The sequence below is a fragment of the Macrotis lagotis genome, chromosome X (genome assembly GCF_037893015.1).
Source record: "Macrotis lagotis isolate mMagLag1 chromosome X, bilby.v1.9.chrom.fasta, whole genome shotgun sequence".
In the NCBI taxonomy this organism is placed as follows: Eukaryota; Metazoa; Chordata; class Mammalia; order Peramelemorphia; family Peramelidae; genus Macrotis; species Macrotis lagotis.
In genome coordinates, this window is record NC_133666.1 from 157,058,108 (window position 1) to 157,076,497 (window position 18,390).

Here is an 18,390-nt window from a genome sequence, read left to right on the forward strand (position 1 = left end):
TACTACAATTTCTTTCATTACTTATGGAAAGCAGTCTATTAAAAATGAACTTAGATATCAAACATAAATATGCTGATATGCAAGGTATAGGAAAACAATTATTTTTTTAAAAAACATATATTAAGTTAATATATTAACATAATGAATAGGTAGCGTGTTTGCTGCCTTCTGGGCTTCTTTCTGCTCTCTTCTGTATATTTTTGTAATGTTTCATTGGTACTTTTTTCTTTCATGCTTCACTATTACTAAACACATCTAATGATGTTTCTTCTTCCCACAGAGAACTCTTTTGGAATAAATAAGTAGAGTTAAGCAAAAACTAATGAAAAGCATTAGCCATGTTTAAAGATGCTGCTTCCTGTACCTCTAGTCCTTTACTGAAATGAGGAAAGCATGGTTTGAAGCCTCATTAGTCTTCTGCAGCATGATTAGACACTGTATTGACCACAGTTCTTGAATTCCTTGTAGTCATTCTGAACATTGTTTACATTAGTTCATATATTTTCCTATATTTTTCTGAATATGTCCAAATAGTTATTTCTTGCAACTCAATGATATTCCATTTATGTGCCAGAATTTGTTAAGTCTATTTCCCAATTGATGGATATATACAATTTCTAGTATTTTTGCCACAACAAAAGGTTCTCTCATCCACTGGGACCTTTCCCCTCTTACTTGATTTCTTTCGGTGACAGGTGTAATACTGATCTATCACTAGATCAAAGAGCATACATGTCAAACTTCTATATTTCTCTGAGGCTTTTCTTATAGGGGATATTCAATCACACCTTGCCATCCCTTTTCAGTTCTTCAGTATTTAGAAAGACAGATGGATCTGTCAGGGGGAAGAGAAGGGAGTTGTTGATTTTAAAGAATCAAATAATATAGAACTGAAATATATGGTGGAAACTAACTGAAAATTGAAAAAAAGAACAAAAAAATTAAATGACTTAACCAATATCACTTGTGGTATACTTGGTGGCAGGACCAGGACTGGAACTCAGATTTTTAATCGTGTTTTTTCATGAAAGCATTTATATTAAGGGTAAAGTACTTAAAAATTTGAAGCATGTTTTAAAAATTAGTCAACTCATGCTTTCATAAATCTCTGGATGTTCTATGGTGACACTGAATTCTTTAGTCCAAGGCTGTCCAACATTACTTTTAAAAGTTTTTATTGAAACAAAAGACAATATATTTGCCATTTTAGTGAGAGCTCTGCCCTAGCTTGGCTTCATTTACTAAAGCATTTAGTAAACCCATGGGGGCTGCACAAAATTTGTACTGAGGACTGCATTGCAGGCATCATTTTGGATTGTCCTACTTTTGACATAAGTTTAAAAAGTTTGTGGTTATAGTTAATACTTATAATTTCATTTTTCTAATTTCTAATTTTTTTTTTTTTAGTTTTTGCAAGGCAATGGGGTTAAGTGGCTTACCCAAGGCCACACATTTTTTAAGTTTTAATTATTTAAGTGTCTGAGGCCGGATTTGAACTCAGGTACTCCTGACTCCAGGGTCAGTGCTCTATCCACTGAGCCACCTAGCCACCCGTAGTTAATACTTCTAATAATTTAACTACAATGTAGGCTGAGGATATTTCACTACTAGATGCAAAAGTTCTTTTCAACTTTTTCTATACCTAGGGGCTCTTAACTTGTATTATTTGGTATGGTGAGGTTCTTCAAATTCCTATTACATTTTCATTAAAAGAAGCCACATGTTTTGAAAAAAGCAACTGTATTTTTATGAAGTTTACAATAGAATCTTTTCTGAACCCACAGGAAGTAATTTGAGAAAAAAATATTAATTAAGTTTAAAAGTATGCCTACCAGTGATGGAAAAAACATCCAAAGAAAATACTTTTTGATCTTGAGAAATATGATGCTGGCTGAATAGGCATTCTCATGTCAGCCTGCTGAATGTCACACCAGGGGAACAGAGTTCAGGTTCTAGTTGTTTGGGGTTTTGCTTGTTTTTTTTTTGGTTAGTTGATTTTTGTTTTTTGGCCATCACAAAATGGGAATGAACCCGTTAAAGGCCTTGAGGAAAAGAACATGCTTCTAAGATATTGATGTGTGTCCAATACTCATTAGCCAGGGTTTTATTGGTTATTTCATGAACCCCATATTGGGGAGAGGCAAAAAGAGAGGATGCATAGTGTTCTCAATATCTGTTTTTCGATCCTTTCATTTCACCTATCCTTACAAAGTGAATATAATAATTTAATGAAAGAAGGAAGACTAATTAGAGAGTCATTACTTTTAAGATCACATTCTAGTTGGGATAGAGAACAGATATTTCAGCTGCTGACAGATGGAAAAACTCAGTAATTCTTGGATTTGCAGTAAGGAACATGTGACAAGACTATTTAGTTTATAGTAATAATATTTTGCTTTCATTGAGAAGTGCTTTACAATTAGTTTTATTTGTATTTTCATATTTACACATTTACTTCAGACTCCAATTTTTGTTCTCAATAGTTCTTCTCCTGTACCTCAAGATTCTATCTCCCAGTCACATCTATCTTATTATTATACAACAAATTCTATTTAAAAAAAACTCTTAAAAATAGATAATGTTCACCTAAGTTCAATTTATGGAAATATATTTAATGAAGATCTATACTCTTAGAATGATATATTTGAATAGAGTAACTATATTTGAGAATCTGATGTTTTTCAAAATATAGTAATGAATTCTAATTTCAGATTTTGGTAAAAGGAGTGTCACTAATTACTTTGCCAGAAATGGGCGTTAGTTTCTAGGAATGAAGAAATATTTTGATAATCAGTGGAGTACCTCTTCCTCTCTAAAGAAAGCTTAACATTAAAGAATTTGAGAATGAAAAGAAAATGTGGGGGTAATTTGTTCTAATTCATGCAATTTCTGAAGAGATACTGAGAGATATTAAGTGACTTTTGCTCCAAGGTCACAGAGCAGAAGGATTATTAGGTCCCCTTCAAAGCTCTTTCTACTACTAAATAGAATTATTTACCTTCTCTTAAGGATTGGATTACATTCACAATAGAATTAACAAAAGACTAGGAAAAATATGCACCAAAGCTGGAAAATGTCCAGTAAATTATGGAAAAAGGAAAGTTATTCATTCTGGAAAACAAAGATATAATTGACAGACACATACAAATAGCAATCATAAATATGACTAATTTTATTGAATTTTGGCTAATTTAAATAAAATATTCATTAACATGGTATAAATAGCAAAGGGAAGTTAAGAGTCATAAAGTTAAATTCTGTTCTGGTTAACATTATAATATCTGGGAATTCTGGATGGACTTGTTTCTAGAATTTGGGAAAATTTACCACGATACTGTAATAGGTACTAATCATCTCTTTTATTATTATCTAGAAAATTCATGATCTTTCTTGAATTGAAATATTAAAAAATAAGAAACTTAAGTATAATTTTAATGACTAGATTAAAAATTAGTGCTATATAAAATGAAACTTATTTATATTTTATTATAATGAAATTCATTTATACTTTAATTTTACACCATTTCTCTAGTTTTCTTTATATCTTCTTAATCTAGATGTTTTTATTAAGCTTTTCCTTGTTATTTTTTATCAATAACAATAATAAAATGTTTTCCTCAATTACCTCCCTTAGTAGCGATAACAAAATTAAAGTACCTGTTTTATATATAATTCAATATAGCAATAACTAGCTATTTTTATAGTACTTTAAAATTTGCAAAATTCTTTATACATGTTCTCATTTAGTCCTCACAATGACCCTGTGAGAGAAGATGTTATTATTATCATCTCCATTTTATGAGAAAACTAAGTCTTAGAGATTTAAGTGACATGCTCAGGGTCTTCAAGCCAAGGGTTCTAACTAACCACTGTGTTAATTTTTTTTTTTTAGGTTTTTTTCCCCCCCAGTCAATGGGGTTAAATGGCTTGCCCAAGACCACACAGCTAGGTAATTATTAAGTATCTGAGGCCAGATTTGAACTCAGGTACTTCTGACTCCAGGTCTGGTGCTCTATCCACTGTGCCACCTAGCTGCCCCACTGTGTTAATTCTTGAAACATGGAAATCTTCCTTTTATATTTTTGAATTCTGAATTCCTAGAGCTAAGAATATTGCTTAACATATAGAAGGCAATTAACAAATGCTTTCTGGTTAATACTGAATTTCTTGAAACATAATTTTGTCATTAAATGCAGGTTTAAGAGATCCATTGAATTATGGAGTTTTAATATATCCACTTAATTTAAGAGATGGCTGAATATGGCTGAGAATTTAAAAGTGACTAGAAGCAGACTCTCAGAGAAAACATAATCTAGCCACAAGGATATCAGGGGAGAAATGAAGAGTCCCCTTCTGAACTTCCGAATTGGAAGGAGATTAAAAGCTTAAAATAGGAGATGACAAAGCTCACCCAAGTAATGGAATACATAAAAATTAGAAAAAACAAAATAGAAAAGACATGAATAAGAGCAAAATCAAAAGATTTTTAAAAATCAGAAATCTAAGGCATCTATTACAGGAAAAAAATTATCTAGAAATCAAGATTGAAGAGAGGTGAGTTAAGAATCATCAGACTTCACAAAAACAATGCTCAAAGACAGGTATCAGTATAACTGTCTTCTAATTGTTCCTCAAACAAAAATTGCTGCCACATGTTTTTTCATCTTTGCTAGTTTGCATATATTTTATGAAGTTCAGTTTTCCATTATATTTTGTTTTTCAGTCATTTTTCAGTCTTGTCTGACTCTTCATGATCCTATTTGGGGTTTTCTTAGCAAAGACATATGATTTGCCACTTCCTTCTCTAGCTTATTTTACAGATGAGGCACCAAAGTAAACAGAATTAAGTGCCTTGCCTGGGGTGACAAAGTCAGTTAAGAGTCTGAATATGGATTTGAACTCATGAAGAATTTCCTAATTCCAGGCCCAGCAGTCTATCCATTGAATCATCTAGCTGTTCTTCCATTATATTATTCTACCTCTTTATCCTTGAAAATGGAATTTTTCTTTAATCCTGTCCTTTAAACCTCTGAAGTTTTTAAAATAATAAACTATGAAAAATGAGGTTTAATAGGAACATATCGCAAGATTTCTAGGTTGTCACATTTCAAAACAATATGCCCATAATAATGCAAATACAGTTTACAGTGCCATTGGATCCTTGAGTGAACTTTCAAGTCATAAAATTTCTTATATACAATTAGGCTTCAATTCTTTAAAGGACCTTTTAAAAAAAAGTTCAATTTACAAACAGATCTCTTCTTCTATGAGCCTGATGGCAAAGTTTTGTGGGCAATATTTTATATTCAGATGCTAAGGAAAATAAAGAGATTTAAGCTATCATAATTCCCATTTGATTAAAGCAAGTTATTAGATAAAATTCCAGATTAAAATAAGGATTATAGATACAATAGAATAGACACTGTGTTGAAAGAATTGCCAACCAGGAAGTTAGGTGGATTTAAAGTTCGGTTTTAGAATTCTTTCAAATATACTTTAAGCCTGCTAATTATATTCTATAATCTGATAAAATAAAGTATCGCTACTAATATTTTGCTCAACTAACCAATAAAATGTATAATAATATATGTACACTTCTCAAAAGTATAAGTGGTGGGTGTAAATATTGAGGATTTTATTTTAATAGTCATTAGGTCACAAGTTTCTTTTCTCTCAATGAAAAAAATAGTGAATTCCTATGTTCTATAAATGTTTAGTCAGCCAAATACTCTTCACCAGAACAGTTCATGGGAGATATTTGTTTTCATTTCCTGCAACAATCTCACTCGTTTCATGGCTATTTTCACAAGGCAGTGGGGTTAGGTGACTTTCCCTAGGTCACACACTAAGTATTGAATTCCAGGTTGTCTGACTCCAGGGTGAGTACTCTATCTGCTGTTCCACCTAGCTACCCCAACAATCTCACTCTTTAAAAAATTTTTTACCCATTTTGATAAAGTAAAATTTTGTTTATATGACACATTATACCCTTCTTTAAAAATTATGACACATTATTCCCCTCTTTAAAAATTTTATAACTTTAAAAAATTAGGTTACTGAGCACTTGAAACTTCACTATTTTTCCATGAGCCAGCTGAGGTTAGTTTATTGGCATCTCTTTCAGGATTTAAGACCTTTATCAAATGGTATTCCTCTTCCCCTAAACTAGAAACAGGTTGGTCTCTCTCTGTGACCCATAAGGTTCAACTACAGCTGACTCTACCCAGAAAGACTGGCATATTCCTCTTTCTGCCTGAGTTTTTGCAGTGACCTTTTCTGGAAATTACTATACTTTGTATTCGTATTCCCTATTGGATTTACCCACCAAATTTCTGATGAAACTTAATGTCCACTTGTTCATGACATGATGGTTTGAGAGCTAGTCTTTTTTTTCCTATAAAAGCAATAAACTTAAGCTCTCCTGTTATAATAGTGATTGTACTCCAGGCAACTTAAACAGTGACTAGGGGAAAGGGATGGAAGGTATGGCTAATTTGAGTATGCTAAAACTCCATGGACAGTCTCTCTAGACAACCAATTCATCCTGCTTAAAGATCGATGAACCTGAAACAGGGGCAACTGAATTGTTTCTTTTGCCCTAACCCAGTCTTCCTGCTGTACTTTTGTGCTCTCACATATTTTGTTATGGCCACTAAGTCTCTTCTTACAAGTGAGGTCATAAAAAGAGACCTGTACCATAAATGCATCACTATTCTAATTATTTTCTCAAACCCATCCTATAAGTGATAAGTTAAAAATGGGACAAGTGTCCCCAAATCAGATTCTCTTGATTTAAAAAAAAAATCAGAGCCACCCTTTAGGATCTGGAACCTCAGGAATCTATTTTTTCTTCCACATTTTAGCATTAGGATGTTTGGGTCTAAGCCAGGATCTACCCTAATAACTGCCCTTCAACTAGGCCAGATGGTTCATAACTCACATTCAATCCATTAACTATACCTTGGACAAATCTATCCTTTAGTTCCCCAGTCCCAAATTAATAATTATTCCTTACTCTTGTTTGGGTGGGTTTTAAATACTTCAAAATTACCATGTCAGTTTGAGAATAATATGAATTCAATAAAAGGTGTGGAGTGTTTAGCAGGGGTGGAAAGTCAAAGAACAGAGTGGGAAAATACAATATGGAACTTAAAAAATTCATTTTTTCTTTAGCATAATCAGATACTACTTAAAATGTTTAAAAAAGAACAATCTACTTTTAAGTTTGGGGTAATATTATATATCTGTCTCCATAAATCTATATTCTAAAATATAACAATATGCTAGTAGAATTAATATCATAAAATGCCTATTATATGGATGTTTTATTTACTTTATGATATATGGTATTTCATGGTGAATAGAAGTAAATCATAGTAATGGAATACATATAACCTTTGTGATTAGTTAAGGAAAAGACTTAGTCATTCAAAATTGTTCTTAGAAGAATATTGCTATAACTGTAATAGTCCAGCAGTCAAGTGATAAGGGTCTACAAAAGAAGACTTGACAATTGATAATGGGGTGAAAAGGGAGGAAGGACAGAATCCAGGATAACAGACAGACTTCAAGTCTGAGAAGTTGATGGTATCCTCAGTAGTAAAACGAAATCAGAAAAAGGAGAGTATTTGGGGAAGGGGGGAGGATAATGAGTTGGACATGTGGAGTTTAACATTTTTCAGGCTATAAATGAACAGTTGGAGCTGTAATGAACAGTTGGAGATGTGAGACTGAAGGTCAGGAGGGAAGTTAAGTAGGACTTTGGAGACAATTATTGCAAAACTAGAGTTTGATGAGATAACCAAATGAAAATAAATATAAAAGGGAGATGAGAAAAGAGCGTAGGAAAAAGGGGCCCTTTAAGAACTGAATTTCTGAAAATCAAGGAGACAGAGAATGTGCAATTAAATTAAACAGGAGGAGAATCAGGAAAGAGTGATATCATAAAAAAGTGCAAAGAAGAAAGTAGAAAAGAGATGGAGGAGACAGCTAGGTAGTGTAATGTTAGAGCACCTACCCTGGAGTCCGGAGTACCCAAGTTCAAATTTGGCCTTAATAACTACCTAGCTGTGCAACCTTGGGCAAGTCACTTAATTCCACTGCCTTGCAAAAACCAAAAAAAGAGGAGATGGAGATCAACAGTGTTGCAGAAAGACCAAGAAGGAAAAGAACTGAGACAAGGATTAAAAATTAACAACATTTCTGCAATTTAGTCTCAGTTTTGCTTGGGGGCAATAAAAAGTTAAGTGATTTGAGGCTTTAAGCCTATATCCTGTGCCTATTTACTCTTAATTTAGACAAATTCTAACAAATATAGTTTTCTGATTTTCTTGGTCACAACCAAAAGGTAAACAACAGATTAGACTGGATTGTGAGAGTGAAGAGATTGCTATAGAAAGAGGGACACTGATAAAAGCAAAAAATGACAATGGCTGGTCTTTAAGTAAAGAAGGGAATAAAACTAAGAAGCAGAAATTAGAACTCAAAAAACACCAGGTCTAATGGGTAATTCAGTAAGGAAACAAATGACCTTAACAGTTTCAGGGAGCATCTGTGTTCCACAGCAAAACACAAAGAAATTATGTTCACAGTGATGACCATAAGCAATCTGTACAGGGATGCATATATTTTATAAAAAGTTCTATGTAAAATAGTTTTAAAATAAAATGTAAAAATGAATAAATGAGTTACGTAGAACAGTCCATTTCCTAGTTTAGCATGAATAGGATATTACAGGCACAGGTAAACAGACCTTTGTTCATCCTATTCTGTATACTTTATGGGACCTTTGTTTTAGAGGAGCCCATTAATTTTGGAAGTTCTCAAAACTCTCATTATTCCATGACTAAGATCTTTTTTTGTGAGGGAAATACAAAAACAGTTTCTTGAAAGTACCTATTCCAGGGGAAAAAATAAAAACCTATACTATATTTTTATAGTCAAGAACTGAAGTTGCACTCTTAGTAGTGGCAAAAGTAATTCACCTCCACAGCTGATTCTCATCTTTACTACTCTTGGGGTTAAATAAATAAAACTTTGAATTTAAGCTAAGCCTGATAAGAGGCCTTCAGACATAGAGAAGTAGTCACAAGAGACTCTCTCCTTAGTCCTTAGACCTTGTTTTGCTGGCAACAGGCATGAGAAGATAGCACTCTAACTCCAGAGACCCATGAATAGTCTTTTCTCCTGGGAAGTTTCCTCAATCCCCTTCCCACCCCCCAATTTTGGAGACACCCACAGATCATACTTGCACAATTAGATCATCCCTCATCCCTTTTCCCTGGGAATTTAGCAGATCAAAGACCCCAACACCAATACAAATGAAACTGGAGGGGAGGGGTGTATATCTGAACCTCCTATTTAAACCCACCTTGCTCTCCTTAGCAATTAGTGTGACCTATAATAAGTGTTTCATACTACCGAACAAATTCATAAAAAAATCTTGGTTTAAAGGGTTCATTTGTTTCTGAATGTGTTCTCTCACAAAACTGACTCTGGACCAGGTTACTAGAAAACCCTGTCCCATCCAGCCAAATAATGAATTTAGAATAAAATAATCCAGTAACTGCTACCCCAAAGATTTTCAGTAACTGTATTGGGACCTGGCAAGTTGGTGCTGGCTGAAAAAATTTTTATGAAAAGAGGGAAAAAAATTGCCCAAGCGAAGAAACTTGAGGTGCAGAGGTGAAAGGGATCTACTCAAAGGTGCAGCTACTTAGTGGTAATAACTGGTCTCCATAGAGATGAAGACAGGAGAATGGGGATTTAGGGTAAATGTGGCTCATTTTGGGAAGAACTCACCAATCTCTCAGACTCAGGGAGGTAAGAAAGTCCTAAATTTTAATTCAAATATCTTCTAATTATCTCTCTTTTTTTAAACCTTCAGTTTCTTGATCACTTTTTAAAAAAAGAAGTGAATGAAAAGATGTCATTGACAAACAATGCAAGTCACATTAACAAAGAAAACTGTATGAAATGAAAGGGTTCACAATGCAAATTCACCTTTTTGCAGATCTTTTCAAAGTTGAGATCATCATCAAGAGCAGATTTAGTTACTTCATCAGGTTTTACATCCTGTTAAAGAATCATAAAACAAATAGCTTACTTTTGCTGAATTAAGTTTTTGCAATTAAGTAGTTAAAAACTTATCCAGTATTTTAAAAACAAAGAAATCTTCCATTCTCAATCCACTATTTTTTGCATGTGAATAGACAGTTATATAAATTATTGGAGTACTTGTTCATATTATGATAAGATTCTTCACATTGCTAAAGGAAACACTTTAGGATTATTTAAACTTAGTTTTTTCTGGACTATTAAAAAGATTTAATTTGTAATGTTATATGTCAAAGAACATCAACAACAATATCTACAGAAATAAAAAAATTATAGATAATTCAAAGGAAAATGTAGAGAGAGAGAGATGGTGGGTTAACTGCAGATTAAGAAAAGTGGCTTGCATTTAGAATCATTGCAAAAGATATTTATTAAAGAAGAGGAGGTGTTTTGGCTACTGGACATGAAATGTTAAAACAACCCCAAAATACAAACTTAAAAGAATAGCCCTCTTCCATTAGTCACATATTCAATGGAGAACATGGACAAAATCATGTAATAAGAAGATATGGTTGTATTAGAATTTACACAGGGAGAAAGAATAATTAATGTTAGAGAACCAAGGAAATATCTAAGAAATAGGTTTACAGAAATTTCATTTACATACAATCTTTGGGGAAGATTAGCTTGTCAATAAAAAGATATACTTCTGAAGAGAATCTGAACATAATTAGATAAAAATATTTGTTCCATTTAAAAAATGATCTACAAAAATTTTAGCCACTGAGGAATATTACCATGTACTTTTTTCATGCTGAAGGTTATTTTCTAATTGTAATATTTAAGAAAAGATTCATAAAAAGATTGTGTATCACATTCTTACTCTAAAATAAGTCTTCTGAATCTTTAGGTTCTATTATATAAATATGAAAAGATCCAAATATTGTGTCAGGAAATCAACTCTGAGCTACAAAAAAGTTGTAGGATGGTAGATCAAAATATTTTAATAAAGTTATATGCACTGATAGAATGTAATCTTCTTGAGGGCATGGACCATTTCATTTTTTTTTCACTGTATCCATAGACATTAGCAGAATGCTTGGCACCTAAGTCTTTAATATATGATTGTTCATGTACTTCTTCCATATCTCCAACTTTATAAACAAGTGGTTTTCATTTTATGTAATTAGACCATTCCATAGACCTCTACAGAAAGCTAATACAAAATGTGAATTTGTTTGATGGAAGTGGGAGAGGGGGCCAGGGCAAGAGAAACCAAAGTGAGAGGAGGAACACAGATGTCAGAGCCAGCAATTTGGAAGCCAGGCACAGACACATTGATAATGAGCAAAGAATGATAACAAGCAGCCCATTATACTCTCATAGGAGGTCTCAAGTCAAATTCCTGATCCAATGAATCCAATGAGTTCTTTTGCTTTCACTTGGGAGATTTGCTTTTTAAAAAAAAATTTTTTTTTAGGTTTTTCTTTGGAATGGGGTGGGGTAGGAGACCTGGAAGCAAGAAGTGAAGTAGAAGAGACTGAAGGAGTGGGGGAGAAGGAGAGGGAGGGGAGGGGGGAGGGAGGGAGGGGGAGAGGGGGAGAGAGAGAAGAGAGAGAGAGAGAGAGAGAGAGAGAGAGAGAGAGAGAGAGAGAGAGAGATCACAAATGGCATAGCTGGGTTTTAAAACTAGAATCTATATATCCAAATTTAGTTTTCTCATTATGTCATGCTACTTCTTTTATAGATGAGAAAACTGAAGCTCAAAGGAATGAAATGACTTATCCAAAGCAACACACACACACACACACACACACACGACCTTTAATGCTTAATATACAACATACACACATATCTATATTCTATATCTATATGTGTGTATGTGCATATTTGCATTTCTAGTGAATGGTAGTTAAGTCCAGAAGTCATTCTCAGGCCAGTGTTCCTACTGCTTAATCAATGCTGAGAGTTCACTGATGTAAAAAATGTTTCTTCATTTTCAGGCTATATAGTCTTTTCCTTTCTATACTGTGCTATCTTGCATAACTGAACTCAATTTAACTCAAGATATGATACTATAATAGAACTTTTTTATTTTGGTAAATTTTTAAAGGTTAAAAGAAATCCATCTTAAAAGCAAAGGTCATCTTTATAAACTTTTTAATGTGTATCTACAGAAACTGAAAAATTTTGAATTAAATTCAAATGTTCAAAAGTTAAAATTGGAGAATTTTATAGTTGGTAAAGGATAGGCATCTACTTCAACCTCCTCATTTTATAAATGAGGAAACTGAAATCTGGAGAAGTTAAGGAACTTATATAAAAGCCCCATAGTTAATAGTATGGCCAAGATTAAAAATCAGATCTCAATTCACAGACCATTTTTCTTTTCCTGATATAGCATACTATGAATGCCAATGAAAACTATTATAGTATGTTCAATTCAGACACATCCTTTTATTAAAAAATCAGAAACAGAAAAAATGATCCTTTCCCTCAACCATGTTATAATTCATTTGCTTGTGTGCAAAACTACATTGAGAGAATAAACCAGTCAAATAAGCAATGGGCCTGAAGTTAGGAAATTTGGGTTTGAAATCAGGGTTTGCTGCTTAATACTGATTGATGCACTATCCTTTTAGGTTTCTGTTTCTTCAAAAGCAAAACAAGGCTATTAGACTTAATTTTCTGTATAAAACTTCAATTCTACAAATAGAAATTCATCTAATTCTCAATTTCTTCAAATTATCAAATATTAAACAGTCTAACCACTGACTCTGTGAGGAACAAAAATTCTTTATGATGGAAAGCTATAATATGTCATTTTTTAAGATTGGCATTCAACACTTATTTGGAGGTTGTGAACATATTGATAGTTCAGATTCCAGGAGTATCTTAAGTAGAATTTATTCTCATTATTTTGTAAAATAATATAAACTGTCCATAAAGTGGTTTTGTACTTTTCAAAATATAATATGGATGAGATTCATTCTAAGTGGTCTAGCCATAGGTTCCAACAAATCATAAGTGGCTAAGAAAAGTCTGGTTGCTTGGAATTTTCTTGGCTTAAATGGCTGGAAAAGACATGAGAAATAGATTTCCCTGAAATTAAGAATCTGAAGGAGCAGTGATTCATGAGATAGTTTATTGTGATCCAAAACTTTGTGATATATTCTGTAGCCGGGAATCTCATTATGGTTTCTCTTTAGTAAGAACAAAAATTCCATTTCTAAAAAACTGGTCTACCAGATGGAACTTCAATAAAATTGTTTTCTCACAAAACTGCCAAAGGATTTTCCAAATAAAAGACTATATGATTTCTTGAACTAATTTTAAAAATGGTTTACAATTTTACATTTAAAAGTTTAAATTTCATGAGTTGAAAATTGGGTTCAAATTTAAATTCTGTATTTGAAAATAAAGACATTATAAATGACTAAACACCTAATATTTCACAAGAGATTAAAAGATTTTTATATACATTCAAAGATTTTTTTTAAAAAATTTACTGGTTTTGAAACTCAAAAATTCCATTAGGAAAAGGTAAAATAATTTCATATTATAATGTAGTATTTTAAATGTAGTGCCACATCATTTGCATGTGAAAAAGCACAAATGGAATTTATAGTTGACCCAATAAGGAGTCCCATTTTATGAAGAAGAGTCATTGGATGTACTGACATCCTGAAGGGGGAGGATTCAAATGCTTTGTGGAGGTCTTAGAAAGCTGCTCCCTGCCTTGAGGACAAATCAGAAACAAGTTTTTTCAAATCCCATTTTCTGCTAGTCAAGTTGTATAAAAACCTCCTTCCAAAACTCCATTTTGGTGGTCTGGTTCTCTAACCAGAGTCTTTCACCCATGCCTGTAAACTTCAGTGAAATATTAGTAAATGTGTATGTTAATCTAATTTTCTTTTGCTCTCTGAGGCCAAACCCTGGAGGTTAATGTTTGTTCCTTATTTGGACAAACTCTTCAGATTAACATATATATTTAATTATTAATTTAAGGACTAAACTCATCGAGGTCCTCATAATACATCTTCAATATTTACTAATGTTCTGGTGGACTCCAAAAGAACTAACTGCATGTCTGATCCTGGAGGATCAGTCTAGCTAAACTATGAAGGAAGCTCATTTCTTTTGACAGGGCAACTTTAAATGATTTTCTAATTAAGCCATAGTTGGGTTGCTCTCTCTGAAATATTCCTACATACTGAATGTGTAGCTGTATTGTATAATAATTTATATTAAAGCAATAAAGATTTAGCCCTTCTTCTACAGGAAGATACTTGAATTATGTCATTTGGACCATCAATGTCTGAAGCACACTGTAATACACAAAGTAGAAAGTGCTTGCTGATTAAATCACTGAAATGAAATGTCATTTACATTGTAAACCTTTCAATCCCCCAGAATAAAGTTTTGATTACTTTGTAGTTGAGTATACCAATAAATAAAAAACCTGAATATTTCATAAATATAATCAATAGAATTAGTTTTCATACAAATAAATTGACAACAAAAAGTAATGGTACTTTTCAATTATAAAAATGACATTTAATTAGATAGTTATAGAATTCTACCGTTTTTGTATACAAATTATATACTTGAAACACTTCTCAAGTCAAGAATTACCAAAAAATGAAGCCTCTAAATCTCAATAAGTTCTTTTATTGATAGGTAAATTTCCTTCATAAGGTTTTCTTTCTTGTCTTCCAAATTCTTACCAGTCCTAATAAAGACCTTAGTATAATCTTAGTGGTTAGGTCCTGTAGGGCAAATAGAATAATTTAAATGTGTTTAAACATTATGCAGATATTTGCACCATTTTCTCATTCAAATGAGACTGGGTGAGCAAGGAAGTAGAGGCAAATTCTGAAAGCAGAATTTTTTTAAAATTTTATTTTATTTTTAATTTATGATTAAAACAAGTATTTTCATAACAGCACAATAATTGATGGTTCCATACGAAATGGCAGATCTACTATATACCACTTGCTATTCCTTTGAAATATACAATAAACTTATCATGTAAGTTTTTTTTCCTTCCCACACTCTCATGGCTACCATTAGACATACAGACAGACAGACACACAAACATACACACACACACACAGACACGCGTAAAATTATTCTTTAGAGACTTCTACTTACCAATTTTTTCTGTGTATCCAGATAGAAACTTTCTTCTTGTATACTTTATGGTTAATTTGGACAGTTATAATAATAATAATAATAATAATAATAATAATATAATAATGACTTATTAACTTAAAGTTCCTAAAATAATATAGCTGTTATTGTATACAGTGTTCTTCTAAAGCAGGGTCCTATTTGCTGTTTTCATTAAGCAAAAACAAATTTTTCAAAAAAATAACCATTAAATTGTGATGATCTTGAATCTAGTCAGTTAGTAAAGAACTAAATTAAACATGGTGTTAATTTAAGCTCCAGAGTTTGGTCTCAAAAAAAGGAATAAACAGAATTAAGTAAACATATGTTATTACTATTTCTCTAAGCATGCTGATTATGCAGGTGTGTGTGTAGGCCTATCTAGAAAAATCACACCCCAAAATGGAGTTTGGAGAGGGATTTTTTTTAAATAAATTTTTTTTCCAACTTCATATAAAGTATGTACCATTCATTTTCTGTAAGGTTTTGAGTTTCCATTTTTCTCTCCTTCCCCCTTCCCCATGGACAGTGAGCAATCTGATACAAGGTTATACATATACAACCATATCAAACATATTTCCATATTAGTCATGTGAAAAAAAGAATCTGAACAGAAGAGGAAAAAAAAACCACAACAGGAAAAAACTCATAAAGCATATTTTAAAAAATAGTATGCTTTTGGTCTGTATGCTTTAGTCTGAACTCCATAATTCCTTCTCTGGATGGTATTTGTTCATTACAAGTCCTTTAGTTTTGTAGTCTTAAAAATTTTTTTTTAAGGCAATGGGGTTAAGCGACTTGCCCAAGGTCACACAGCTAATTGTCTGTAATCACATTTGAACTTGGGTCCTCCTGAATCCAGGGTTGGTTTTCTATTCACTGTGCAATTAGCTGCCCCCATCACAAATCCTTTAGAACTGTTACTGCTGAAAGGAGTTAAAACATCATGGTTGATCATTACACAATGTTACTGTTAATGTTCATTTACCACGTTCTTCTGGTTCTGCTCACTTCACTGAGTATTATTAGTTCATGCAAGCGTTTCAAGGGTTCCTGAAGTTTGCCCATTCATGATTTCTTTATTTTTTTCTTGAATGTTTTATTTTTTTTTGTTGGTTACATGCAAAAACAAGTTTCAACATTCACTTTTAAAACTTTTGAATTTCAAATTCTCTCTCTTCCTCCCATCCCAATCCCCCTCATTGAAAAAGCAAGTTATTTGATATAGGTTAGAAATGAGTAGTCATGAAATACATTACTACAATAGTCATATTATAAAATAAATATTACCACCCCCCCCACACACACCAGAAAAGAGAAACCTCAAGAACAACACAGTTAAAAAAGTTTGCTTCAATCTATACTTGGAAAGGGATTCTTATAGAATTCTACTATGAGAAGGAGGGATCTGAAAAAAGTTGCTTCTAGCCTATCCATCAAGGGAGCAGCTCTAAACTCAAAAATGTGCTTTTATGCTAGAGGATAAGGGTAACATCAAAAATTCCATTAAGGTTAGCCCTTCCAACTAAAGACCTTAGTGCCTATCAGTGATTTTGAGACTTACCCAAAGCATATGAATCTTTCCCCTCCTAGACATCAGTGCCACCCAGTGACAGCTGATACAATGGGAAGATTCATATCTGTTTTTGTTGCCAACAACTGAGATGGTCAATATCAAATTATCTGAATATGCACATAACCAACTTTAATCTCTCATGATCTTCAATCCTGCATCACCAATTATGGGTGGGGTATATCATTATCTTGCCTGCTAAATATCTTTTTAGCATTTAAAAATCAACATGCTCATATTTAATACATCATCAATCCCTTCTCAAAAACTGTTAAGTTTCCTATTTCTGATTAGGATACCACCATTCTCTCAGTCATCCAGATTTGTCACTTCCAAATAACTTCTTTGTCTTCTCTGTCACTCTGACTTTTGAACTTCCAAAAAGCCACCATGTCCTAGTTTGGTCTTTATTTCTACTCACCAGGACAATTAATAGTAACAGTTTCCAAATTACTCTCCAGTCTACCATGCTCTCTTCTCTCCTAATCATCTTTTATATAGCTGACAAAATAAGCTTCCTAAGGCTCAACAAGCCTGACCATACCAATCTCCTGATCAACAGTCCTCAGAACCATTTTACTGCCTATTGAAGAAGATATAATCAGGATCCAATCTACCCTTCAAGTTTATTTTACATTATTTTCTTTTGCTATGATCCAAAATGAACTATTAGCTCTTCCCTAAAACTTGCCATTCCATCTGCCAACTCAGTCCAGTATAACCCCAATCTGGAATGCAAAACTATCTCTGCATTCAGAAGCTTTCATTTTCCTTTAAGGTTTAACAAAAAAGCCATAGCCTTTGGGAAGTTCTCCCTGATTGCCCCAGAGAGCAATAAAATATTCTATCCTTTTTTTCCAAAAAATTTTTCTAAAACTTTTTCCTGATCTTTCCTTTGTTCTCTTTCATCCCTATCTTAAACCTAATTATATAAATATTATATCCCTAGAGCATGATTGTTGTCCTTTGCAATTGAAGAAACATGATATTAAGTAAATGATGACATGTCAGGCACATTATTTTGACTAAAGTGAGGGGGATGTTATGCAAAAATATTCTTTCACTGCCTCTTCCAGAACCATCTTAACCCAGTGGATTGAAGGAAACAGGTCTTTTGGTGTTGGTCTGGCTATAGTGGGAGACCTTGGCCTTTTAGGATGCAGGTCTTTCCCATGTCAGCAAGGTACCATGGCATTACAGTAATACCAGGTAGAGCATCAGTATAGCATTTTTATGGCAATAAACTTGATGATATTGTAAAGCTAATCTCTGTCTCTCAAAGGTTATGGAAATAATCTTTTTTCTTGTAAGGCAATGGGGAAGTGTCTGAGGCCAGATTTGAACTGAGGTCCTCCTGACTCCAGGGCTGGTGCTCTATCCACTATGCCACCTAGCTGCCTCTTGTGATAATCTTTTGACAGTAAGAGTAAAGCTAAACCTATCTCTGAATGGTCTAATTGATAATATAGTAATACTTGGCAACAAGCTTTCAAGAAGAGAGTAAAGCTAATCTGTTACTTTGTAGTCTATGCTACTCAGCTCTACAACCATACTCTTCCCGGAACCCAAAGAATTCTGTTTCCTGGAAG

The 18,390-nt window shown here is 33.0% G+C and overlaps 1 protein-coding gene across 1 annotated transcript in view; it reads right to left on the reverse strand.

The window, feature by feature from the left end:
- The window catches only part of SRFBP1 (serum response factor binding protein 1), an 84,175-nt gene that overhangs the window by 10,675 nt on the left and 55,110 nt on the right, over positions 1–18,390 (reverse strand). Inside the window, exon 4 of the mRNA XM_074204688.1 lies at positions 10,003–10,074. Within this exon, the coding sequence (XP_074060789.1) occupies positions 10,003–10,074 (72 nt within the window). The remainder of the gene's footprint in view (positions 1–10,002; positions 10,075–18,390) is intronic.